The following is a 24,149-nucleotide window of genomic DNA, read 5'->3' as shown; positions in this document are numbered from 1 at the left end:
GGGGTTAAAGACAGGGTGAGAAAATAATATATCACACAGGAGAGGATTAGATACACAGCTCAGCAGACAGTATCACACAGGAGAGGATTAGATACACAGCTCAGCAGTCAGTATCACACAGGATAGGATTAGATACACAGCTCAGCAGTCAGTATCACACAGGATAGGATTAGATACACAGCTCAGCAGACAGTATCACACAGGAGAGGATTAGATACACAGCTCAGCAGTCAGTATCACACAGGAGAGGATTAGATACACAGCTCAGCAGACAGTATCACACAGGAGAGGATTAGATACACAGCTCAGCAGATTGTATCACACAGGATGGGATTAGATACGTAGCTCAGCAGTCAGTATCACACATGATAGGATTAGATACACAGCTCAGCAGACAGTATCACACAGGAGAGGATTAGATACACAGCTCAGCAGATTGTATCACACAGGATAGGATTAGATACATAGCTCAGCAGTCAGTATCACACATGATAGGATTAGATACACAGCTCAGCAGACAGTATCACACAGGATAGGATTAGATACACAGCTCAGCACACAGTATCACACAGGATAGGATTAGATACACAGCTCAGCAGTCAGTATCACACAGGGTAGGATTAGATACACAGCTCAGAAGACAGTATCACACAGGACAGGATTAGATACACAGCTCAGCAGACAGTATCACACAGGACAGGATTAGATACACAGCTCAGCAGACAGTATCACACAGGACAGGATTAGATACACAGCTCAGCAGACAGTATCACACAGGATAGGATTAGATACACAGCTCAGCAGACAGTATCACACAGGATAGGATTAGATACACAGATCCTCAGACAATATCACACAGGATAGGATTAGATACACAGCTCAGCAGACAGTATCACACAGGAGAGGATTAGATACACAGCTCAGCAGACAGTATCACACAGGACAGGATTAGATACACAGCTCAGCAGACAGTATCACACAGGACAGGATTAGATACACAGCTCAGCAGACAGTATCACACAGGATAGGATTAGATACACAGCTCAGCAGACAGTATCACACAGGATAGGATTAGATACACAGATCCTCAGACAATATCACACAGGATAGGATTAGATACACAGCTCAGCAGACAGTATCACACAGGAGAGGATTAGATACACGGCTCAGCAGGCAGTATCACACAGGAGAGGATTAGATACACAGCTCAGCAGTCAGTATCACACATGATAGGATTAGATACACAGCTCAGCAGACAGTATCACACAGGAGAGGATTAGATACACAGCTCAGCAGTCAGTATCACACAGGAGAGGATTAGATACACAGCTCAGCAGACAGTATCACACAGGAGAGGATTAGATACACAGCTCAGCAGATTGTATCACACAGGATGGGATTAGATACATAGCTCAGCAGTCAGTATCACACATGATAGGATTAGATACACAGCTCAGCAGACAGTATCACACAGGAGAGGATTAGATACACAGCTCAGCAGATTGTATCACACAGGATAGGATTAGATACATAGCTCAGCAGTCAGTATCACACATGATAGGATTAGATACACAGCTCAGCAGACAGTATCACACAGGATAGGATTAGATACACAGCTCAGCACACAGTATCACACAGGATAGGATTAGATACACAGCTCAGCAGTCAGTATCACACAGGGTAGGATTAGATACACAGCTCAGAAGACAGTATCACACAGGACAGGATTAGATACACAGCTCAGCAGACAGTATCACACAGGACAGGATTAGATACACAGCTCAGCAGACAGTATCACACAGGACAGGATTAGATACACAGCTCAGCAGACAGTATCACACAGGAGAGGATTAGATACACGGCTCAGCAGACAGTATCACACAGGAGAGGATTAGATACACGGCTCAGCAGGCAGTATCACACAGGAGAGGATTAGATACACAGCTCAGCAGACAGTATCACACAGGAGAGGATTAGATACACAGCTAAGCAGACAGTATCACACAGGATAGGATTAGATACACAGCTCAGCAGACAGTATCACACAGGATAGGATTAGATACACAGCTCAGCAGACAGTATCACACAGGACAGGATTAGATACACAGCTCAGCAGATAGTATCACACAGGATAGGATTAGATACACAGCTCAGCAGTCAGTATCACACAGGGTAGGATTAGATACACAGCTCAGCAGTCAGTATCACACAGGATAGGATTAGATACACAGCTCAGCAGACAGTATCACACAGGAGAGGATTAGATACACAGCTCAGCAGACAGTATCACACAGGGTGGATTAGATACACAGCTCAGGATACTGTATCACACAGGAGAGGATTAGATACACAGCCCAGCAGACAGTATCACACAGGGTGGATTAGATACACAGCTCAGCAGTCAGTATCACACAGGAGAGGATTAGATACACAGCTCAGCAGGCAGTATCACACAGGATAGGATTAGATACACAGCTCAGCAGTCAGTATCTTACAGGATAGGATTAGATACACAGCTCAGCAGACAGTATCACACAGGAGAGGATTAGATACACAGCTCAGCAGACAGTATCACACAGGAGAGGATTAGATACACAGCTCAGCAGTCAGTATCACACAGGATAGGATTAGATACACAGCTCAGCAGGCAGTATCACACAGGAGAGGATTAGATACACAGCTCTGCAGACAGTATGACACAGGATAGGATTAGATACACAGCTCAGCAGACAGTATCACACAGGAGAGGATTAGATACACAGCTCAGCAGGCAGTATCACACAGGAGAGGATTAGATACACAGCTCTGCAGACAGTATGACACAGGATAGGATTAGATACACAGCTCAGCAGACAGTATCACACAGGAGAGGATTAGATACACAGCTCAGCAGGCAGTATCACACAGGAGAGGATTAGATACACAGCTCAGCAGTATCACACAGGAGAGGATTAGATACACAGCTCAGCAGTATCACACAGGAGAGGATTAGATACACAGCTCAGCAGTATCACACAGGATAGGATTAGATACACAGCTCAGCAGTATCACACAGGAGAGGATTAGATACACAGCTCAGCAGACAGTATTACAAATAATAAGCTCATATGCAGAATATTTGGATACATAATTACACTTGAGGCTTGGATTCATTAACAGAAACATTATAACAATCACAAGTTTTCTTAATTCCATATTATAATTCCTGGAAATTACAAAGAAGTTTTCCATGAGAATCATTATCCCAAGAATTCAAAGATGCAGTCCAGACAGCTGGAGGAGGTTTGCTTGCGGTTTGTCCCTAAGGTATCTAAGCTGCTCAATTCTGGATCATTCTTGGCGGGTTCTTCAGCTGGAACCTGAGAAAAAAGACCTGTGAGACTCACTACATCCTGCATTATACCCCAGAGCTGCACTCACTATTCTGCTGCTGGTGCAGTCACTGTGTACATACATGACATTACTTACCCTGTACTGACCCTGAGTTACATCCTGTATTATACCCCAGAGCTGCACTCACTATTCTGCTGCTGGTGCAGTCACTGTACATACATGACATTACTTATCCTGTACTGATCCTGAGTTACATCCTGTATTATACTCCAGAGCTGCACTCACTATTCTGCTGCTGGTGCAGTCACTGTGTACATACATGACATTACTTATCCTGCACTGATCCTGAGTTACATCCTGTATTATACTCCAGAGCTGCACTCACTATTCTGCTGCTGGTGCAGTCACTGTGTACATACATGACATTACTTATCCTGTACTGATCCTGAGTTACATCCTGTATTATACCCCAGAGCTGCACTCACTATTCTGCTGCTGGTGCAGTCACTGTGTACATACATGACATTACTTATCCTGTACTGATCCTGAGTTACATCCTGTATTATACCCCAGAGCTGCACTCACTATCCTGCTGCTGGTGGTGTCACTGTGTACATACATGACATTACTTATCCTGTACTGATCCTGCGTTACATCCTGTATTATACTCCAGAGCTGCACTCACTATTCTGCTGCTGGTGCAGTCACTGTGTACATACATGACATTACTTATCCTGTACTGATCCTGAGTTACATCCTGTATTATCCCCCAGAGCTGCACTCACTATTCTGCTGCTGGTGCAGTCACTGTGTACATACATGACATTACTTATCCTGTACTGATCCTGAGTTACATCCTGTATTATACCCCAGAGCTGCACTCACTATTCTGCTGCTGGTGCAGTCACTGTGTACATACATGACATTACTTATCCTGTACTGATCCTGAGTTACATCCTGTATTATACCCCAGAGCTGCACTCACTATTCTGCTGCTGGTGCAGTCACCATATGGCAGACGTGGAGTACGCAGCACCTCTGCTATGTATGAAGCTGGTGATTTGGGGACAGTGTTTGACCTCAGTCTCTTCTTCTCTTACACTTAGGATCTGAGTAAAAGACGATGACTCTGTAGTTACCAGGTTGTTGTTGCTACTCGTAGTATAACCCTCATCGGGCGACTCCTCTGCTGCGGGAACTGGAAGGCATAATGCCACCTCCAGACACAGAACATAGAAGATGAAGAGACCCATCTGTCCCTGGGGCGTCCGGCTCTGCTGTGTCAGTCCTGGTTGTCGGTTCTGGTTGTCGGTTCTGGTTGTCGGTTCTGCTGTGTCGTCCCGGACAATCCTCGTGTAGGAGGAAAGGTTAATTACGAGTTTCCTCTCTGATTATAATTGTGTTTACACTTGGAATTAAGATGCTCGGATTTCACGCTCCGCGGTTACACAGGAAGTAGCGCTCACCCCCCCTCCTCCTCCTCTCCCGATGCTTGTACACGTTACGATACGTTTGTGTGAATGAGGCCTCACAATGTATCGGTCTGGAGACCCGCTGATTCTCTGTATATTATACTGTTACGGTCCACAGACAACAGAAGGTACTGGGGAGCACCAGGGAGGAAAGTGTCTGTGGGAAGAGTCCGGAAGGAGGAGTCTGTGGACACTGGACCACCACGGGAAGTGCATTGTCTTGTGACGGCCGCCCCACGATTTCTGTCGCATGGAAGCGCCGCAGCTGCACCACAATCCCCAGATAAATGGCTGTCAAATCCCGAAACATACCCGGACCCTTAGTAAATAAGCCCCAATATCTCAGTTCTAGAATCTTCCTAGAGGGTTTATGACTCCCCCTAGCAGCTCCTGGCCTGGAGAGGGCGCTATTCACAGCTACCTGCCTGGGACTGCATTGGCAGGGGGGTTGCAAACATAACATAATAATAATATAACACTATGGAGGCCTCATAATTAGGCTCCGGGCTGTCGCTCATAGCAACCACAGCTGATTTACCTCTCCTCATTTTGGTTATTATGTGTCATTTCATTGTTTGCCATCAGATGTCGCCGTGCCCCCGCTGTATCACCCAATAGCCCATATTAAAGATGGCCGCCGCCCGTCTTCCGTCATTGCTCGCGGCGGCGGCCATTGTTTTGGAGTCCGAGACTGGCACCGGAAGTGACGATGTGCGGAGAAGCCGCTTCCTCTTCCTTCTGTGGAGGTCATAGCGCTGGATCCGCACGCTGCAAGGTAAGAAGTCAGAGGAGCCGGGGCCACAAGTAACAAGACTGGGGGTGCAGGGGCCACAAGTAACGAGACTGGGGGTGCAGGGGCCACAAGTAACGAGACTGGGGGGTGCAGGGGCCACAAGTAACGAGACTGGGGGGTGCAGGGGCCACAAGTAACGAGACTGGGGGGTGCAGGGGCCACAAGCAACAAGACTGGGGGGTGCAGGGGCCACAAGTAACGAGACTGGGGGGTGCAGGGGCCACAAGTAACGAGACTGGGGGGTGCAGGGGCCACAAGTAACGAGACTGGGGGTGCAGGGGCCACAAGTAACGAGACTGGAGGGGCAGGGGCCACAAGTAATGAGACTGGGGGGGCAGGGGCCACAAGTAACGAGACAGGGGGGGTGCAGGGGCCACAAGTAATAAGACTGGGGGGTGCAGGGGCCACAAGTAACGAGACTGGGGGGGGGGCGCAGGGGCCACAAGTAACGAGACTGGGGGGGGGGCGCAGGGGCCACAAGTAACGAGACTGGGGGGGGGCGCAGGGGCCACGAGTAACGAGACTGGGGGGGGCGCAGGGGCCACGAGTAACGAGACTGGGGGGGCGCAGGGGCCACGAGTAACGAGACTGGGGGGGCGCAGGGGCCACGAGTAACGAGACTGGGGGGGCGCAGGGGCCACAAGTAACGAGACTGGGGGGGCGCAGGGGCCACGAGTAACGAGACTGGGGGGGGGCGCAGGGGCCACGAGTAACGAGACTGGGGGGGCGCAGGGGCCACGAGTAACGAGACTGGGGGGGCGCAGGGGCCACGAGTAACGAGACTGGGGGGGGCGCAGGGGCCACGAGTAACGAGACTGGGGGGGGGCGCAGGGGCCACGAGTAACGAGACTGGGGGGGGCGCAGGGGCCACGAGTAACGAGACTGGGGGGGGCGCAGGGGCCACGAGTAACGAGACTGGGGGGGGCGCAGGGGCCACGAGTAACGAGACTGGGGGGGGCGCAGGGGCCACGAGTAACGAGACTGGGGGGGGCGCAGGGGCCACGAGTAACGAGACTGGGGGGGGTGCAGGGGCCACGAGTAACGAGACTGGGGGGGGTGCAGGGGCCACGAGTAACGAGACTGGGGGGGGTGCAGGGGCCACGAGTAACGAGACTGGGGGGGCGCAGGGGCCACGAGTAACGAGACTGGGGGGGGGCGCAGGGGCCACGAGTAACGAGACTGGGGGGGGCGCAGGGGCCACGAGTAACGAGACTGGTGGGGGCGCAGGGGCCACGAGTAACGAGACTGGTGGGGGCGCAGGGGCCACGAGTAACGAGACTGGTGGGGGCGCAGGGGCCACGAGTAACGAGACTGGTGGGGGGCGCAGGGGCCACGAGTAACGAGACTGGTGGGGGGCGCAGGGGCCACGAGTAACGAGACTGGTGGGGGGCGCAGGGGCCACGAGTAACGAGACTGGTGGGGGGCGCAGGGGCCACGAGTAACGAGACTGGTGGGGGGCGCAGGGGCCACGAGTAACGAGACTGGTGGGGGGCGCAGGGGCCACGAGTAACGAGACTGGTGGGGGGCGCAGGGGCCACGAGTAACGAGACTGGTGGGGGGCGCAGGGGCCACGAGTAACGAGACTGGTGGGGGGCGCAGGGGCCACGAGTAACGAGACTGGTGGGGGGCGCAGGGGCCACGAGTAACGAGACTGGTGGGGGGCGCAGGGGCCACGAGTAACGAGACTGGTGGGGGGCGCAGGGGCCACGAGTAACGAGACTGGTGGGGGGCGCAGGGGCCACGAGTAACGAGACTGGTGGGGGGCGCAGGGGCCACGAGTAACGAGACTGGTGGGGGGCGCAGGGGCCACGAGTAACGAGACTGGTGGGGGGCGCAGGGGCCACGAGTAACGAGACTGGTGGGGGGCGCAGGGGCCACGAGTAACGAGACTGGTGGGGGGCGCAGGGGCCACGAGTAACGAGACTGGTGGGGGGCGCAGGGGCCACGAGTAACGAGACTGGTGGGGGGCGCAGGGGCCACGAGTAACGAGACTGGTGGGGGGCGCAGGGGCCACGAGTAACGAGACTGGTGGGGGGCGCAGGGGCCACGAGTAACGAGACTGGTGGGGGGCGCAGGGGCCACGAGTAACGAGACTGGTGGGGGGCGCAGGGGCCACGAGTAACGAGACTGGTGGGGGGCGCAGGGGCCACGAGTAACGAGACTGGTGGGGGGCGCAGGGGCCACGAGTAACGAGACTGGTGGGGGGCGCAGGGGCCACGAGTAACGAGACTGGTGGGGGGCGCAGGGGCCACGAGTAACGAGACTGGTGGGGGGCGCAGGGGCCACAAATATATAAGACCAACCTCTTTATCTTCCAAAAACTGATAAACTTTCTAATCCTGTTATAACTTCTCTTTCAGGAAGATGTTAAAGTGACCGGCGCCCCCTATGGTTTGGTGACCCCCGGGCCCCTGTGGTTAGGTGACCCCTGACCTGCAGACATGGCTGCACGTCTGATCCAGCGGTGTTCCCGTCTGCTGGCGGCAGCGCGTTCCTTTCAGGCCTCGTCTGTCTCCATCCTAGCAGAATGCCCCAGAGCCTGCCCTCCTCCCCTGCCCCTCGTCTCGCCCCTGCACACCTCTGCCCCCTGCAGGTACACGGACAGCCTCCCCGCACTGAAGCAGAAGGCGAGCGGGCAGAGCGAGAAGGATTTTGTGGCAGTGATACAGTCTGCGTCCACAGCTGAGGAACTGCTACAGATCTCCACGGAGCACGGCAAGAACGCCAACCGGGCGGCGGCCATCATTAATCAGATCGCCAAGGTGACGGAGGGTAATAAGGCGGCGGCGGTGGTGAACGACAAGAGGTTCGGGGAGCTCCTGAGCACGGTGAACAGACAGGTGAGACGCGGGAGGGCGTCTGTGACAGGTGGGTGACGGGGGATGTTACAAATAACTATCACCTAATTCTAAGGGCTGCACAGACCTGTGCCTTGTATGTCAGATCCTGCAGTGTCCGCTCCGCTGGGTTTGGATCAGTACACGCTCCATGGAGATGTGCTGTACCTGAGCTCGGACCTCCTGCTCTTCTGTTTGTTACAACCTTCTCTCTCCTCTTCGCCTTTAGATCCAGGTGATCTGGAACGCGCGGCTCGTGGGTCTGCTCCGGAGCCTGCACCTGCTCCAACTGGACAACAAGAACCTTTTCCTGCGCTCGGTGGAGACAGAAGTGCGATGGCGCCTCCGGAAGTTCAGCATCGAGCTGTTGGGGCGCCTGGCGCGGGTGATTGTTCCGTGTGCCCAGACTGAGGAGCAGAAGGTACTGGTTCTGGATCTGGCCAAGACCGTGGAGCTGAGGTGGACGGAAGTCAGGGACACAAAGACTTTGGTGAATGTGATTTACAGCCTGAGCCAAGTATCCAAGACACTGCTGGAAAGAATGGAAGATAAGGTATAGCGCCCCCTGCCTGGGCTCCGGGCTCACTGCTGTATACAAATCCATCTCCAGGCTGGATGGAAACTTCCCCTCCGGCTTTAGCTGTGGACATTACCATGAACCGTATAACAAGTCCATCCCTGGCCCATTGTGTGACACTTATCTGATACACACAAACGCATCTGATGACAGTGGCTTCTGTGTTTCAGGTGCTTGAATTTGCAGAACTTTTCACCCCTGAGGAGTCTCGGACCATCACTATGGCCCTGGCCGCCCAGAACTGCCGCTCGCTGCCCATCCTGAGGGCGCTGTCTTTCCATCTGGTCCAGAGGAACATGGACCTGAGCTCGGCAGTCATCATAGATCTGCTGTACGCCTATGGTAAGACTCTGATCAGCGAACGGTACAGCGCCCTCTGTGGTTTGTAACTGCAGTGCAGCCTCGTCAAATTCAGGACTGCCTCTCAATGGCGTCTCCTGGCCAATGGGCTGCTACATCGACCTGTAGTGCACGAGCCTCATGTTCTTCTACAGGATATGCGGATGAAATTGTGCTGCAGACATGTCAGCATTATTGTGCCGCACACGTATGACTGACTGAGTAGATGAGCCTGTGGGGTTTAATGTCTGGGTGATGCTACACTTGAATGAGAGCTGAGCTGCATTTACATGGCTCTGCCACTGCACGGAGATTGGCGCTGTTTGCTCATATCTTCGATGCTGGTAAAGATGTCAGAAGCAAAGGTCCTATTGTTCTGACCCAAGTTAGCGGAGGGTGAGGGTGGGTCATGCTGGGAAGGTCCTGGGGCAGTGGTTTGGGTGCAGCACTCACTTCATTTATATAAAGTCTCTTGATAACCTTTCTATAATGTTGTCTCCTCTTACAGCAAAGCTTAACTTCAGCCAGCAGCAGGTCTTACAGAAGATGGCGTCTGATCTCCTGCCCAAGGTCCCGGAGCTGAGCAGCAGGGAGATGAGCGGCTGCATCCGTTCCTTCTCCAGCCTGCGATACCTCAACCTTCCCCTCTGCGAGGCCATTGCTCAGGTGCGTCTTTCCTTGCCCCGGTGGAGGTGCAGCCTTGTCAAATTCAGCAATTCCTGCTCAGTGGCATCTGCTGGCCGTGATGGCTGCTACAGGAACTGGTGTCCATGTGCCCCGATACCTCTGTGATATTGGGGATAAATGGTAAAGCCCACATCTCCACCTCCTGGAGGATCTCCATTGTGCTTGGTATTGCGGCTCGTACCTGCTCACACAGCTCGGTGACGAGTGAACATGTTGTCATTGTGTCACTGCCCTGTGATGTTGATTCCATGATTAAAAAACTGGACAACCCCTTTTAATTGCATTCACTATCGTTTTATGGTTTATCATAGAAAGTTATTCGTTGTTGGTTTTCACTGTGATCAACCTGCCCCTTGTACGACCCACTTTGCCCCCTGCTTAAAGGGGATGGCAATCTGAATGGAGGGGACCGACCAATGAGAACAGGGTCTGCCACTCCTATCATTGTGTATATACACGAGTCCTGAGTGATGTGTTCAGCTACTTCTGACACTCCTGTAGACATTGCTGCTCCAGACCCTGATCTCATTGGTCGGTTCCCTCTATTCAGATTTCCATCCCCTTTTAGCAGGGGGTTAATGGGGCAGGTTGATCAGTAAGGAGGAATGAACCCCCTTCTCATCATTAGTGGGGTTCCCAGCTGTCAGACCGCCAGCAATCAGGTGTTGCCAACCCCAATATTAGACCAAATAATCATGTAAAATCCTTCCTAAGCTTGTGCCTATGATTGTCTCCAGCTCCTTGTGTTGCGGTATATTACAGGCCTGTCTAGAGCGCAGCCCCTCGCTGACCCCCGCACAGCTCTCCAGCATCATCCTGTCCTTTGCTCACCTGAACTTCTTACCCAGCCAGCAGGAGGAGTTTTTCACTATGGTAAGTGTCTCCTCGTCCTCTGCCCGCAGCCTCGTCAAATTCAGGACTGCCCCTCGATGGTGACTCCTGGCCAATGGGCTGCTACATTCACTTGTAGCTCATCGACCTCATGTTCTTCCATGTAAAACATGGGGCAAAGTTCTGCTACAGACAATGTGCTCACAGTAAATCATGCTGTACATACATGACCTGATGTGTCCCGGCAGGTGGTGCAGCGCCTGAACTCGGAGCTGGACTCGCTGAGCCCCCCGCTGCTGGTGGACTTGGTGTGGTCATTGTGCGTCCTGCAGCTGGTGACCCCGGATTTTCTTCAGAAGGCCCTGGAGCCACAGATCTACAACCAGTTCATGGGTATGCAGCTCCTGACACTGCGGATGAGCCCCAGAAGCCTGCGGTGCATCAGTCCCCTGACAGCTCATGTCTCGTGTCTTACAGGAAACGCCAACAAACCAACCAACTACAGCCTGAAGCTAACACAGATCAACGCCACGGCTCAGCTGGAGTGTCCGGAGTATCGGGGTCCTCTGATCCCCCTCAGCCTGCTCAGCGCCTTGTCTCCACCGGCTGGAGGCAGCAATCTGTCCGCTCTGCAGACTGACATAAGGAATGTGCTGCTGGACGTCTTCCCTGCCAAAGAAACCTGCGCCTTCAGTAGGAAGACTATGTACGGCCATCACATAGGTGAGAGATGCATATTACTCTCCTGCTGGTGGCTCGCTGCTCTGCTTCGCTCTCCGGGTAAAGGGGGTGTTCAGAGATTTAATAGAGATCACCTGCATTAAGGATAGGTGATAAATATCCCATTATAAGCAGCCTGAGGTCAGTGTGATAGCGCAGTACCATGCACAACCACTATGCAGTATACAGCGCTGTATTTAGCAGGTTCTGAATTCTGCAGTCTCTTCATACAGCTGATCAGGGTCGAAGCTGGGTGTCTGACCACCACCAATCTGATGTTGATCGCCTATGATGGGGAAAGCTTTAATGCAGCTTTAGTCAAATTCAGGACCACCAGTGCAGTGGTGACTCCTGGCCAAAGAGCTGCCACATCATCTTGTGGTCCAAGAGCCTCATATCCTCCCGTTGGATGTGCGGATGAATTGTGCTACAGACAACTGATGATTGGGCGAGAGAAGCTTTTCCATACAACACATCTGCCATATCTGATGTTAAAGGGGCGGCCGCTGTAGGAGCTCAGTCATCGGGCCCATCCTCTGCACAGTGAAGTCGTCACCTCCCTTGGAGGTTGCATTATCTTTCATTCATTCTTTTTATTCCTATATTCCAGATGCAGAATTTATTTACGACTCTGAAAATAAACCATTAGCTTTAAGAAATTTTCTGGACCCCCACATTCTGCACAGCAGTGGGACGGACGCTTTACCGGAGGGAGCAAGAAGGTGAGAGCATGGAGCTGTCATCCTTACATGATCTACCTATATGATATACACACACACTGCTGTCATAGGGGTGGTCCGCTGATTGTGGATGACCCCTTAGAGCAATGCCCTGACTATGTACACGGCCGCTTCCTCAGGCTCTGATGCCTCTTCCTTCCGACAGGTTCGCAGTGAAGAGCTGGGAGTTCTCCAACTACTGTTTACGTACCAAGGACCTGACGGGCGTGTATGCTCTGTGCCGGAGACACCTGAGGGCCGCCGGATTCTTGGTGGTAGAGGTGGGTGCTCTGATTTCTGCTGCGGGTAGGGGATAGTCTGCTATAACAGGGACAAGTGGACAGCAAAGTGTCAGATTCCCCTCCTACACAGCAGTCTGTCTCGTCCCAGAATCTTGTAGCATCTGCTCCCATTAGGGCTTCTCCTCTAGACGGATTGTACACAATAAGGGGCACAGCAGGGAGCGTCTCCAGGGTCTATACAGTCACCAATTGTCACTTGTCCCTATCAGTGGGTGTCAATCAGGGGGGCACCGGCATTACCAAAGAGGGCCACACACATACGGCAGATGACTACGTGTTGTATGTCTACTGACCTCTGAGCCGCTGCCTCCATCCCCCAACCAAGGAGTCCATACACACTAGATAATGCCTCATAGCAAAGCAGCAGATGCCTCATCATCCCGATATCCGGACTGTAGAATATCTGACAGTAAGTCGCCAGTGTATGGGGTGTGCAGACACTGACCTCCTGAGCAATGCGGCCCCTAAAGTGTAACCTCCCCCCTCCCCTTATTCATTGATCTGGGACTTATTTACTGTCTTAGAATATAATATGGGACAATCCCTTTAATGACCACACACAAGCTATAACTGGGCAGTCGCCAGTCCTGCCGGGGCCACATGGCTGATAGAAGGGTTGCCCTTCATTTGGGGATTGTGGGTGTCACACCTGGGTGAATGTTACCCCCTGCTGCTGCAATATAACCTCCTGCACACTCGGACTAATGTCTCCAGAATATAACCCAGCAATGTCACAGATGTAGTGATGGGGCATTAACCCCTTCTCCTCCGCAGGTGCCTTTTTACGAGTGGCAGGACCTGAAGTCTGAGTGGCAGAAGTCGGCCTTCCTGAAGGACCAGATAAAGAAGGTGGTGGCCGAGGAGATGTCCCTCTGATAGGCGGCAGATGACGGGGTGGGATGTGTATATATTTATGAATGTTGCCCCCCTCCTCTGCTGGATCGGCTGAACTACTGCCCAGCTCGGGGGGGGGGGGGGGGGGGTCTGTTTTAGGATATTCTATATTTTATTGTGGCCAAGGAAATGATTATCTGGAGCGAAATTCTCTCAATGAAACCTCTTCCCCATGAGATCTGTGTGCGAGTCGTGCTTTTGCTTCTGATGAATATGTAGCCGTATGGTCCAGGACGGAGGTCACCCACCTACCTCAATAATAGTGAGACCCAGCATGCCCCAGTCACAGAGGAGGGGACCAATATATACCAGAGGTGGAGGAAGAGTCTGGATGATAAGAGTTTACAATCTAAACCAGATTATGTACAATGTACAGGCAGTCCCCGGGTTACATACAAGATAGGGTCTGGAGGTTTGTTCTTAAGTTGAATTTGTATGTAAGTCGAAACTGTATATTTTATAATGTAAGTTCTAGACAATTTTTTTTCTTTTGCCCCAGTGACAATCGGAGTTTCAAAATTTTTGGTGTAATTGGACCAAGAATTATCAATAAAGCTTCATTACAGACATCTTACAGCAGATCATTGCAGTCTGGGACTATAGTAAAGCATCCAGAGAGCTTCACCAGAGGTCACAGTGGGCAGAGGGGTCCGTCTGTAAGTCGGGTGTCCTTAAGTAGGGGACCGCCTGTATATAAATAAATCTTGGGGTTTTGCTTTTCTCATAGTTTGTGTCTGCGCTCTGAGCCTTGCACCCAAATCATATTTATATTTTTTCCTTGTGTTGTGTATGTTTCAGTTTGTGTGGGTTTTCTCCGGGTTTTCTGGTTTCCTCCCACACTCCAAGGAAAAAAACAAACTTACTGTTAGGATGTTTAGATTGGGAGCAGGGACCAATTTACATGCTTTGTGCAGCGCTGCGGAATCTATAGGCGCTACATAAATAAAGAATAATTATTATTACAGAGCACCCCAAGGAGTGCAAGGCTCGGAGGCCAGACAAGGATCACCGCCCCTATAGAAAAAAAAAACACAGCATCCCCCAAGATTAAAGTGTAAAATTAGTTTATTTTTATTGCTGCAAAATTTTGGGTCTCTATCGATAGGAGCCTTTCTCAAGCAAAAATCACAAGTGCAAGGGGGGCAGATACACAGTATATAGAAAAAAATCAAGTGACCTCATCACCTACTGTATGTAAGTTTAAGAATTGACATCACTACATAATAAAATCAATATATTACATATTCCCTATAAACACATAATATGGATAAAACAGTGCGATTACATAGTGTCCTTACACCTCAGACGTGATACAACATCTCCATGTATCAAGTATATTAATTCCAGTGAATACAATCTACATGCGGAAATAAAACTGTATATAAATATAATCACACAATCTCATCACTATCACAAATCTCTGATTTCCTACCCAGGGATGATAGATGCCGGGGTCTGCCTTGGCAGGAGGTAGAGGGTCATGACTGATGGTTTGGTGGTCACTTACCTCCTCCATTATGAGATCACCCAGTAAGTGATTCCCCATGCCTGGAGTAATATAAGGGTCAGTAGTGATGTGGAGGGGGGTTGTATGTGCAGCAGAACACAACCCCCGGACAGGAGAAGAGGTTTGCTGCCGGCCTTGCTGACCCTGGGGAAGGCAAACGCCACACAAATAGTCGAGGAATGGGGTGCAGTGACTGAGCGGAGAGGGGGACGCCTTGTATGGTATTCCGGATCGGCTGCGGGTGCTGAGCAGAAGCCAAGAGCAATGCGGAGGAAGATGGAGGAGGCAGGACCCTTGAAGCCTCCTCTAGCACATCCAATGACTTCTATACGTCTGTTCAGACCTGGCTTGTGTCACAGAGGGATGTGTGTACAAGGTCTTACTAACCTCCTAGGGACAGAGCTGGTACCAAAGGTTCTGATTGCGATGACATTACGGTTTTGTGTGTAATTACAGAGATAGCCGCCTCCTGTAGATGTCAAACAGATCTACACATGGGAATTATCCTATAGAAGACCCTATAGACTCTGACATTGCAGATGTCACCATAACTTATCCACTCAATCCCGTTATTATGCTTCCAATTACAGCCATGGTTTCTGTGGGGAAACTGCATCATCACACACAAATAATTAAAAAAAAAAAAAAAAACATTCCCTCTGCTTGTCTGCTGTCAGCTCCCTACTCCCCCAGCGTCTCTGCTGTCAGCTCCCTACTCCCCCATTCCCCCAGCGTCTCTGCTGTCAGCTCCCTACTCCCCCATTCCCCCAGCGTCTCTGCTGTCAGCTCCCTACTCCCCCAGCGTCTCTGCTGTCAGCTCCCTACTCCCCCATTCCACCAGCGTCTCTGCTGTCAGCTCCCTACTCCACCATTCCCCCAGCGTCTCTGCTGTCCGCTCCCTACTCCCCCAGCGTCTCTGCTGTCAGCTCCCTACTCCCCCATTGTCTCTGCTGTCAGCTCCCTGCTCCCCCATTCCCCCAGCGTCTCTGCTGTCAGCTCCCTACTCCCCCATTCCCCCAGCGTCTCTGCTGTCAGCTCCCTGCTCCCCCAGCGTCTCTGCTGTCAGCTCCCTACTCCACCATTCCCCCAGCGTCTCTGCTGTCAGCTCCCTACTCCACCATTCCCCCAGCGTCTCTGCTGTCAGCTCTCTGCTCCCCCATTGTCTCTGCTGTCAGCTCCCTGCTCCACCATTACCCCTGTGCCTCTGCTGTCAGCTCCCTGCTCCACCATTCACTGTGTGTTTCTGCTGTCAGCTCCCTGCTCCACCATTCACTGTGTGTCTCTGCTGTCAGCTCCCTGCTCCACCATAACCCCTGTGTCTCTGCTGTCAGCTCCCTACTTCCCCAGCATCTCTGCTGTCAGCTCCCTACTCCCCCAGCGTCTCTGCTGTCAGCTCCCTGCTCCCCCAGCGTCTCTGCTGTCAGCTCCCTACTCCCACATTGTCTCTGCTGTCAGCTCCCTACTCCCCCAGCGTCTCTGCTGTCAGCTCCCTGCTCCCCCATTCCCCCAGCGTCTCTGCTGTCAGCTCCCTGCTCCACCATTCCCCCAGCGTCTCTGCTGTCAGCTCCCTGCTCCACCATTCCCCCTGTGTCTCTGCTGTCAGCTCCCTGCTCCACCATTCCCCCTGTGCCTCTGCTGTCAGCTCCCTGCTCCACCGTTCCCCCTGTGTCTCTGCTGTCAGCTCCCTGCACTGTACAGGGTAGGGGGGGCAGCTCTGGGTTTGGCTCCCTGCTCCACCATTCCCCCTGTGTCTCTGCTGTCAGCTCCCTGCTCCACCATTCCCCCTGTGTCTCTGCTGTCAGCTCCCTGCTCTACCATTCCCCCTCTCTCTCTGCTGTCAGCTCAATGCTCCACCATTCCCCCTGTGTCTCTGCTGTCAGCTCCCTGCTCCACCATTCCCCCTGTCTCTCTGCTGTCAGCTCAATGCTCCACCATTCCCCCTGTGTCTCTTCTGTCAGCTCCCTGCTCCACCATTCCCCCTGTGTCTCTGCTGTCAGCTCCCTGCTCCACCATTCCCCCTGTGTCTCTGCTGTCAGCTCCCTGCTCCACCATTCCCCCTGTGTCTCTGCTGTCAGCTCCCTGCTCCACCATTCCCCCTGTCTCTTCTGTCAGCTCCCTGCTCCACCATTCCCCCTGTCTCTTCTTTCAGCTCCCTGCTCCACCATTCCCCGTGTGTCTCTGCTGTCAGCTCCCTGCTCCACCATAACCCCTGTGTCTCTGCTGTCAGCTCCCTGCTCCACCATTCCCCCTGTCTCTTCTGTCAGCTCCCTGCTCCACCATAACCCCTGTGTCTCTGCTGTCAGCTCCCTGCTCCAGCATTCCCCCTGTGTCTCTGCTGTCAGCTCAATGCTCCACCGTTCCCCCTGTGTCTCTGCTGTCAGCTCAATGCTCCACCGTTCCCCCTGTGTCTCTGCTGTCAGCTCAATGCTCCACCGTTCCCCCTGTGTCTCTGCTGTCAGCTCAATGCTCCACCATTACCCCTGTGTCTCTGCTGTCAGCTCAATGCTCCAGCATTCCCCCTGTGTCTCTGCTGTCAGCTCAATGCTCCACCATTCCCCCTGTGTCTCTGCTGTCAGCTCAATGCTCCACCGTTCCCCCTGTGTCTCTGCTGTCAGCTCCCTGCTCCATCATTCCCCCTGTCTCTGCTGTCAGCTCCCTGCTCCACCATTCCCCTGTGTCTCTGCTGTCAGCTCCCTGCTCCACCATTCCACCTGTGTCTCTGCTGTCAGCTCCCTGCTCCACCGTTCCCCCTGTGTCTCTGCTGTCAGCTCCCTGCTCCACCATTCCCCCTGTGTCTCTGCTGTCAGCTCCCTGTTCTACCATTCCCCCTGTTCCCTGCTGTCAGCTCTCTGATCCACCATTCCCCCTGTGTCTCTGCTGTCAGCTCCCTGCTCCACCGTTCCCCCTGTGTCTCTGCTGTCAGCTCCCTGCTCCACCATTCCCCCTGTCTCTCTGCTGTCAGCTCCCTGCTCCAGCATTCCCCCTGTGTCTCTGCTGTCAGCTCAATGCTCCACGTTCCCCCTGTGTCTCTGCTGTCAGCTTAATGCTCCACCGTTCCCCCTGTGTCTCTGCTGTCAGCTCCCTGCTCCACCATTCCCCTGTGTCTCTGCTGTCAGCTTCCTGCTGCACCATTCCCCCTGTGTCTCTGCTGTCAGCTCCCTGCTCCACCATTCCCTCTGTGTCTCTGCTGTGAGCTCCCTTCTCCACCATTCCCCCTGTGTCTCTGCTGTCAGCTCCCTGCTCCACCATTCCCTCTGTCTCTGCTGTCAGCTCCCTGCTCCACCATTCCCCCTGTGTCTCTGCTGTCAGCATAATGCTCCACCGTTCCCCCTGTGTCTCTGCTGTCAGATCCCTGCTCCACCATTCCCCCTGTGTCTCTGCTGTCAGCTTCCTGCTCCACCATTCCCCCTGTGTCTCTGCTGTCAGCTCCCTGCTCCACCATTCCCCCTGTCTCTGCTGTCAGCTCCCTGCTCCACCATTCCCACTGTGTCTCTGCTGTCAGCGCCATGCTCCACCATTCCCCCTGTTCCCTGCTGTCAGCGCCATGCTCCACCATTCCCCCTGTTCCCTGCTGTCAGCTTCCTGCACCACCATTCCCCCTGTGTCTCTGCTGTCAGCTCCCTGCTCCACCATTCCCCCTGTCTCTTCTGTCAGCTCCCTGCTCCACCATTCCCCCTGTCTCTTCTTTCAGCTCCCTGCTCCACCATTCCCCGTGTGTCTCTGCTGTCAGCTCCCTGCTAGACCATAACCCCTGTGTCTCTGCTGTCAGCTCCCTGCTCCACCATTCCCCCTGTCTCTTCTCTCAGCTCCCTGCTCCACCATTCCCCCTGTCTCTTCTTTCAGCTCCCTGCTCCACCATTCCCCCTGTGTCTCTGCTGTCAGCTCCCTGCTAGACCATAACCCCTGTGTCTCTGCTGTCAGCTCCCTGCTCCACCATAACCCCTGTGTCTCTGCTGTCAGCTTCCTGCACCACCATTCCCCCTGTGCCTCTGCTGTCAGCTCAATGCTCCACCATTCCCCCTGTGTCTCTGCTATCAGCTCCCTGCTCCACCATTCCCCCTGTGTCTCTGCTGTCAGCTCCCTGCTCCACCATTCCCCCTGTTCTCTGCTATCAGCTACCTGCTCGACCATTCCCCCTGTGTCTCTGCTGTCAGCTCCCTGCTCCACCATTCCCCCTGTTCTCTGCTGTCAGCTCAATGCTCCACCATTCCCCCTGTGTCTCTGCTGTCAGCTCCCTGCTCCACCATTCCCCCTGTGTCTCTGCTGTCAGCTCCCTGCTCCACCATTCCCCTGTGTCTCTGCTGTCAGCTCCCTGCTCCACCATTCCCCCTGTGCCTCTGTCAGCTCCCTGCTCCACCATTCCCCCTGTTCTCTGCTATCAGCTCCCTGCTCCACCATTCCCCCTGTGTCTCTGCTGTCAGCTCCCTGCTCCACCATTCCCCCTGTTCTCTGCTATCAGCTCCCTGCTCCACCATTCCCCCTGTGTCTCTGCTGTCAGCTTCCTGCTCCACCATTCCCCCTGTGTCTCTGCTGTCAGCTCCCTGCTCCACCATTCCCCCTGTTCTCTGCTATCAGCTCCCTGCTCCACCATTCCCCCTGTGTCTCTGCTGTCAGCTCCCTGCTCCACCATTCCCCCTGTCCTCTGCTGTCAGCTCCCTGCTCCACCATTCCCCCTGTTCTCTGCTATCAGCTCCCTGCTCCACCATTCCCCCTGTGTCTCTGCTGTCAGCTCCCTGCTCCACCATTCCCCCTGTGTCTCTGCTGTCAGCTTCCTGCTCCACCATTCCCCTGTGTCTCTGCTGTCAGCTCCCTGCTCCACCATTCCCCCTATGTGTCTGCTGTCAGCTCCCTGCTCCATCATTCCCCCCGTGTCTCTGCTGTCAGCTCCCTGCTCCACCATTCCCCCTGTGTCTCTGCTGTCAGCTCCCTGCTCCACCATTCCCCCTGTCTCTGCTGTCAGCTCCCTACTCCCCCATTCCCCCAGCGTCTCTGCTGTCAGCTCCCTACTCCCCCAGCGTCTCTGCTGTCAGCTCCCTACTCCCCCAGCGTCTCTGCTGTCAGCTCCCTACTCCCCCATTCCACCAGCGTCTCTGCTGTCAGCTCCCTACTCCACCATTCCCCCAGCGTCTCTGCTGTCCGCTCCCTACTCCCCCAGCGTCTCTGCTGTCAGCTCCCTACTCCCCCATTGTCTCTGCTGTCAGCTCCCTGCTCCCCCATTCCCCCAGCGTCTCTGCTGTCAGCTCCCTACTCCCCCATTCCCCCAGCGTCTCTGCTGTCAGCTCCCTGCTCCCCCAGCGTCTCTGCTGTCAGCTCCCTACTCCACCATTCCCCCAGCGTCTCTGCTGTCAGCTCCCTACTCCCCCATTCCCCCAGCGTCTCTGCTGTCAGCTCTCTGCTCCCCCATTGTCTCTGCTGTCAGCTCCCTGCTCCACCATTACCCCTGTGCCTCTGCTGTCAGCTCCCTGCTCCACCATTCACTGTGTGTTTCTGCTGTCAGCTCCCTGCTCCACCATTCACTGTGTGTCTCTGCTGTCAGCTCCCTGCTCCACCATAACCCCTGTGTCTCTGCTGTCAGCTCCCTACTTCCCCAGCATCTCTGCTGTCAGCTCCCTACTCCCCCAGCGTCTCTGCTGTCAGCTCCCTGCTCCCCCAGCGTCTCTGCTGTCAGCTCCCTACTCCCACATTGTCTCTGCTGTCAGCTCCCTACTCCCCCAGCGTCTCTGCTGTCAGCTCCCTGCTCCCCCATTCCCCCAGCGTCTCTGCTGTCAGCTCCCTGCTCCACCATTCCCCCAGCGTCTCTGCTGTCAGCTCCCTGCTCCACCATTCCCCCTGTGTCTCTGCTGTCAGCTCCCTGCTCCACCATTCCCCCTGTGCCTCTGCTGTCAGCTCCCTGCTCCACCGTTCCCCCTGTGTCTCTGCTGTCAGCTCCCTGCACTGTACAGGGTAGGGGGGGCAGCTCTGGGTTTGGCTCCCTGCTCCACCATTCCCCCTGTGTCTCTGCTGTCAGCTCCCTGCTCCACCATTCCCCCTGTGTCTCTGCTGTCAGCTCCCTGCTCTACCATTCCCCCTCTCTCTCTGCTGTCAGCTCAATGCTCCACCATTCCCCCTGTGTCTCTGCTGTCAGCTCCCTGCTCCACCATTCCCCCTGTCTCTCTGCTGTCAGCTCAATGCTCCACCATTCCCCCTGTGTCTCTTCTGTCAGCTCCCTGCTCCACCATTCCCCCTGTGTCTCTGCTGTCAGCTCCCTGCTCCACCATTCCCCCTGTGTCTCTGCTGTCAGCTCCCTGCTCCACCATTCCCCCTGTGTCTCTGCTGTCAGCTCCCTGCTCCACCATTCCCCCTGTCTCTTCTGTCAGCTCCCTGCTCCACCATTCCCCCTGTCTCTTCTTTCAGCTCCCTGCTCCACCATTCCCCGTGTGTCTCTGCTGTCAGCTCCCTGCTCCACCATAACCCCTGTGTCTCTGCTGTCAGCTCCCTGCTCCACCATTCCCCCTGTCTCTTCTGTCAGCTCCCTGCTCCACCATAACCCCTGTGTCTCTGCTGTCAGCTCCCTGCTCCAGCATTCCCCCTGTGTCTCTGCTGTCAGCTCAATGCTCCACCGTTCCCCCTGTGTCTCTGCTGTCAGCTCAATGCTCCACCGTTCCCCCTGTGTCTCTGCTGTCAGCTGAATGCTCCACCGTTCCCCCTGTGTCTCTGCTGTCAGCTCAATGCTCCACCATTACCCCTGTGTCTCTGCTGTCAGCTCAATGCTCCAGCATTCCCCCTGTGTCTCTGCTGTCAGCTCAATGCTCCACCATTCCCCCTGTGTCTCTGCTGTCAGCTCAATGCTCCAGCATTCCCCCTGTGTCTCTGCTGTCAGCTCAATGCTCCACCGTTCCCCCTGTGTCTCTGCTGTCAGCTCCCTGCTCCATCATTCCCCCTGTCTCTGCTGTCAGCTCCCTGCTCCACCATTCCCCTGTCTCTCTGCTGTCAGCTCCCTGCTCCACCATTCCACCTGTGTCTCTGCTGTCAGCTCCCTGCTCCACCGTTCCCCCTGTGTCTCTGCTGTCAGCTCCCTGCTCCACCATTCCCCCTGTGTCTCTGCTGTCAGCTCCCTGTTCTACCATTCCCCCTGTTCCCTGCTGTCAGCTCTCTGATCCACCATTCCCCCTGTGTCTCTGCTGTCAGCTCCCTGCTCCACCGTTCCCCCTGTGTTTCTGCTGTCAGCTCCCTGCTCCACCATTCCCCCTGTCTCTCTGCTGTCAGCTCCCTGCTCCAGCATTCCCCCTGTGTCTCTGCTGTCAGCTCAATGCTCCACCGTTCCCCCTGTGTCTCTGCTGTCAGCTCCCTGCTCCACCATTCCCCTGTGTCTCTGCTGTCAGCTTCCTGCTGCACCATTCCCCCTGTGTCTCTGCTGTCAGCTCCCTGCTCCACCATTCCCTCTGTGTCTCTGCTGTGAGCTCCCTTCTCCACCATTCCCCCTGTGTCTCTGCTGTCAGCTCCCTGCTCCACCATTCCCTCTGTCTCTGCTGTCAGCTCCCTGCTCCACCATTCCCCCTGTGTCTCTGCTGTCAGCATAATGCTCCACCGTTCCCCCTGTGTCTCTGCTGTCAGATCCCTGCTCCACCATTCCCCCTGTGTCTCTGCTGTCAGCTTCCTGCTCCACCATTCCCCCTGTGTCTCTGCTGTCAGCTCCCTGCTCCACCATTCCCCCTGTCTCTGCTGTCAGCTCCCTGCTCCACCATTCCCCCTGTGTCTCTGCTGTCAGCGCCATGCTCCACCATTCCCCCTGTTCCCTGCTGTCAGCGCCATGCTCCACCATTCCCCCTGTTCCCTGCTGTCAGCTTCCTGCACCACCATTCCCCCTGTGTCTCTGCTGTCAGCTCCCTGCTCCACCATTCCCCCTGTCTCTTCTGTCAGCTCCCTGCTCCACCATTCCCCCTGTCTCTTCTTTCAGCTCCCTGCTCCACCATTCCCCCTGTGTCTCTGCTGTCAGCTCCCTGCTAGACCATAACCCCTGTGTCTCTGCTGTCAGCTCCCTGCTCCACCATTCCCCCTGTCTCTTCTCTCAGCTCCCTGCTCCACCATTCCCCCTGTCTCTTCTTTCAGCTCCCTGCTCCACCATTCCCCCTGTGTCTCTGCTGTCAGCTCCCTGCTAGACCATAACCCCTGTGTCTCTGCTGTCAGCTCCCTGCTCCACCATAACCCCTGTGTCTCTGCTGTCAGCTTCCTGCACCACCATTCCCCCTGTGCCTCTGCTGTCAGCTCAATGCTCCACCATTCCCCCTGTGTCTCTGCTATCAGCTCCCTGCTCCACCATTCCCCCTGTGTCTCTGCTGTCAGCTCCCTGCTCCACCATTCCCCCTGTTCTCTGCTATCAGCTCCCTGCTCCACCATTCCCCCTGTGTCTCTGCTGTCAGTTCCCTGCTCCACCATTCCCCCTGTTCTCTGCTGTCAGCTCAATGCTCCACCATTCCCCCTGTGTCTCTGCTGTCAGCTCCCTGCTCCACCATTCCCCCTGTGTCTCTGCTGTCAGCTCCCTGCTCCACCATTCCCCTGTGTCTCTGCTGTCAGCTCCCTGCTCCACCATTCCCCCTGTTCTCTGCTATCAGCTCCCTGCTCCACCATTCCCCCTGTGTCTCTGCTGTCAGCTTCCTGCTCCACCATTCCCCCTGTGTCTCTGCTGTCAGCTCCCTGCTCCACCATTCCCCCTGTTCTCTGCTATCAGCTCCCTGCTCCACCATTCCCCCTGTGTCTCTGCTGTCAGCTCCCTGCTCCACCATTCCCCCTGTCCTCTGCTGTCAGCTCCCTGCTCCACCATTCCCCCTGTTCTCTGCTATCAGCTCCCTGCTCCACCATTCCCCCTGTGTCTCTGCTGTCAGCTCCCTGCTCCACCATTCCCCCTGTGTCTCTGCTGTCAGCTTCCTGCTCCACCATTCCCCTGTGTCTCTGCTGTCAGCTCCCTGCTCCACCATTCCCCCTATGTGTCTGCTGTCAGCTCCCTGCTCCATCATTCCCCCGTGTCTCTGCTGTCAGCTCCCTGCTCCACCATTCCCCCTGTGTCTCTGCTGTCAGCTCCCTGCTCCACCATTCCCCCTGTTTCTGCTGTCAGCTCCCTGCTCCACCATTCCCCCTGTGTCTCTGCTGTCTGCTCCCTGC

General features: G+C 54.6%; 1 protein-coding gene, 1 long non-coding RNA gene and 4 other non-coding genes across 7 annotated transcripts; 5 read left to right on the top strand and 1 right to left on the bottom strand.

Moving 5' to 3' along the window:
• Positions 1-2,835: 2,835 nt before the first annotated feature.
• LOC140133869 (uncharacterized) lies at positions 2,836-5,494 on the bottom strand. Its single transcript, XR_011855954.1, has 3 exons — positions 5,344-5,494; positions 4,473-4,683; positions 2,836-3,359 (listed from the first exon to the last, which is right to left on the bottom strand). It is a non-coding gene; the product is annotated as an uncharacterized lncRNA (long non-coding RNA).
• Positions 5,444-13,680, top strand: TBRG4 (transforming growth factor beta regulator 4). 2 transcript variants are annotated; one of them, XM_072154524.1, is made up of 11 exons: positions 5,444-5,580; positions 7,959-8,438; positions 8,665-8,988; positions 9,183-9,354; positions 9,860-10,017; positions 10,801-10,911; positions 11,118-11,262; positions 11,347-11,592; positions 12,200-12,311; positions 12,475-12,589; positions 13,385-13,680. In XM_072154524.1, the coding sequence occupies exons 2-11, from the start codon at positions 8,040-8,042 to the stop codon at positions 13,484-13,486; spliced, it is 1,884 nt and encodes a 627-aa protein (XP_072010625.1). In that variant the 5' UTR covers positions 5,444-5,580; positions 7,959-8,039; the 3' UTR covers positions 13,487-13,680. The 2 variants fall into 2 exon arrangements, with proteins under 2 accessions (XP_072010625.1, XP_072010626.1); XM_072154525.1 differs by lacking the exon at positions 5,444-5,580 and adding an exon at positions 5,584-5,609.
• On the top strand, positions 9,408-9,538 carry LOC140134487 (small nucleolar RNA SNORA5). Its single transcript, XR_011856313.1, has one exon. It is a non-coding gene; the product is annotated as a small nucleolar RNA SNORA5 (small nucleolar RNA).
• On the top strand, positions 10,045-10,173 carry LOC140134484 (small nucleolar RNA SNORA5). The gene has a single exon (XR_011856310.1). It is a non-coding gene; the product is annotated as a small nucleolar RNA SNORA5 (small nucleolar RNA).
• On the top strand, positions 10,936-11,067 carry LOC140134486 (small nucleolar RNA SNORA5). The gene has a single exon (XR_011856312.1). It is a non-coding gene; the product is annotated as a small nucleolar RNA SNORA5 (small nucleolar RNA).
• LOC140134485 (small nucleolar RNA SNORA5) lies at positions 11,897-12,028 on the top strand. The gene has a single exon (XR_011856311.1). It is a non-coding gene; the product is annotated as a small nucleolar RNA SNORA5 (small nucleolar RNA).
• Positions 13,681-24,149: the final 10,469 nt, after the last annotated feature.

Source organism: Engystomops pustulosus, chromosome 5 (assembly GCF_040894005.1).
Source record: "Engystomops pustulosus chromosome 5, aEngPut4.maternal, whole genome shotgun sequence".
In the NCBI taxonomy this organism is placed as follows: Eukaryota; Metazoa; Chordata; class Amphibia; order Anura; family Leptodactylidae; genus Engystomops; species Engystomops pustulosus.
This window is presented reverse-complemented; position numbering and strand designations above follow the sequence as displayed.

What these genes read in the sequence shown, in the direction of transcription:
- TBRG4 (XM_072154524.1), top strand. Translation starts at nt 8,040, where the DNA reads ATGGCTGCACGTCTGATCCAGCGGTGTTCCCGTCTGCTGGCGGCAGCG. An exon ending in TGAGCACGGTGAACAGACAG is followed by an intron (nt 8,439 to 8,664) that starts GTGAGACGCGGG and finishes CTTCGCCTTTAG; the next exon opens with ATCCAGGTGATCTGGAACGC. An exon ending in GATCTACAACCAGTTCATGG is followed by an intron (nt 11,263 to 11,346) that starts GTATGCAGCTCC and finishes CGTGTCTTACAG; the next exon opens with GAAACGCCAACAAACCAACC.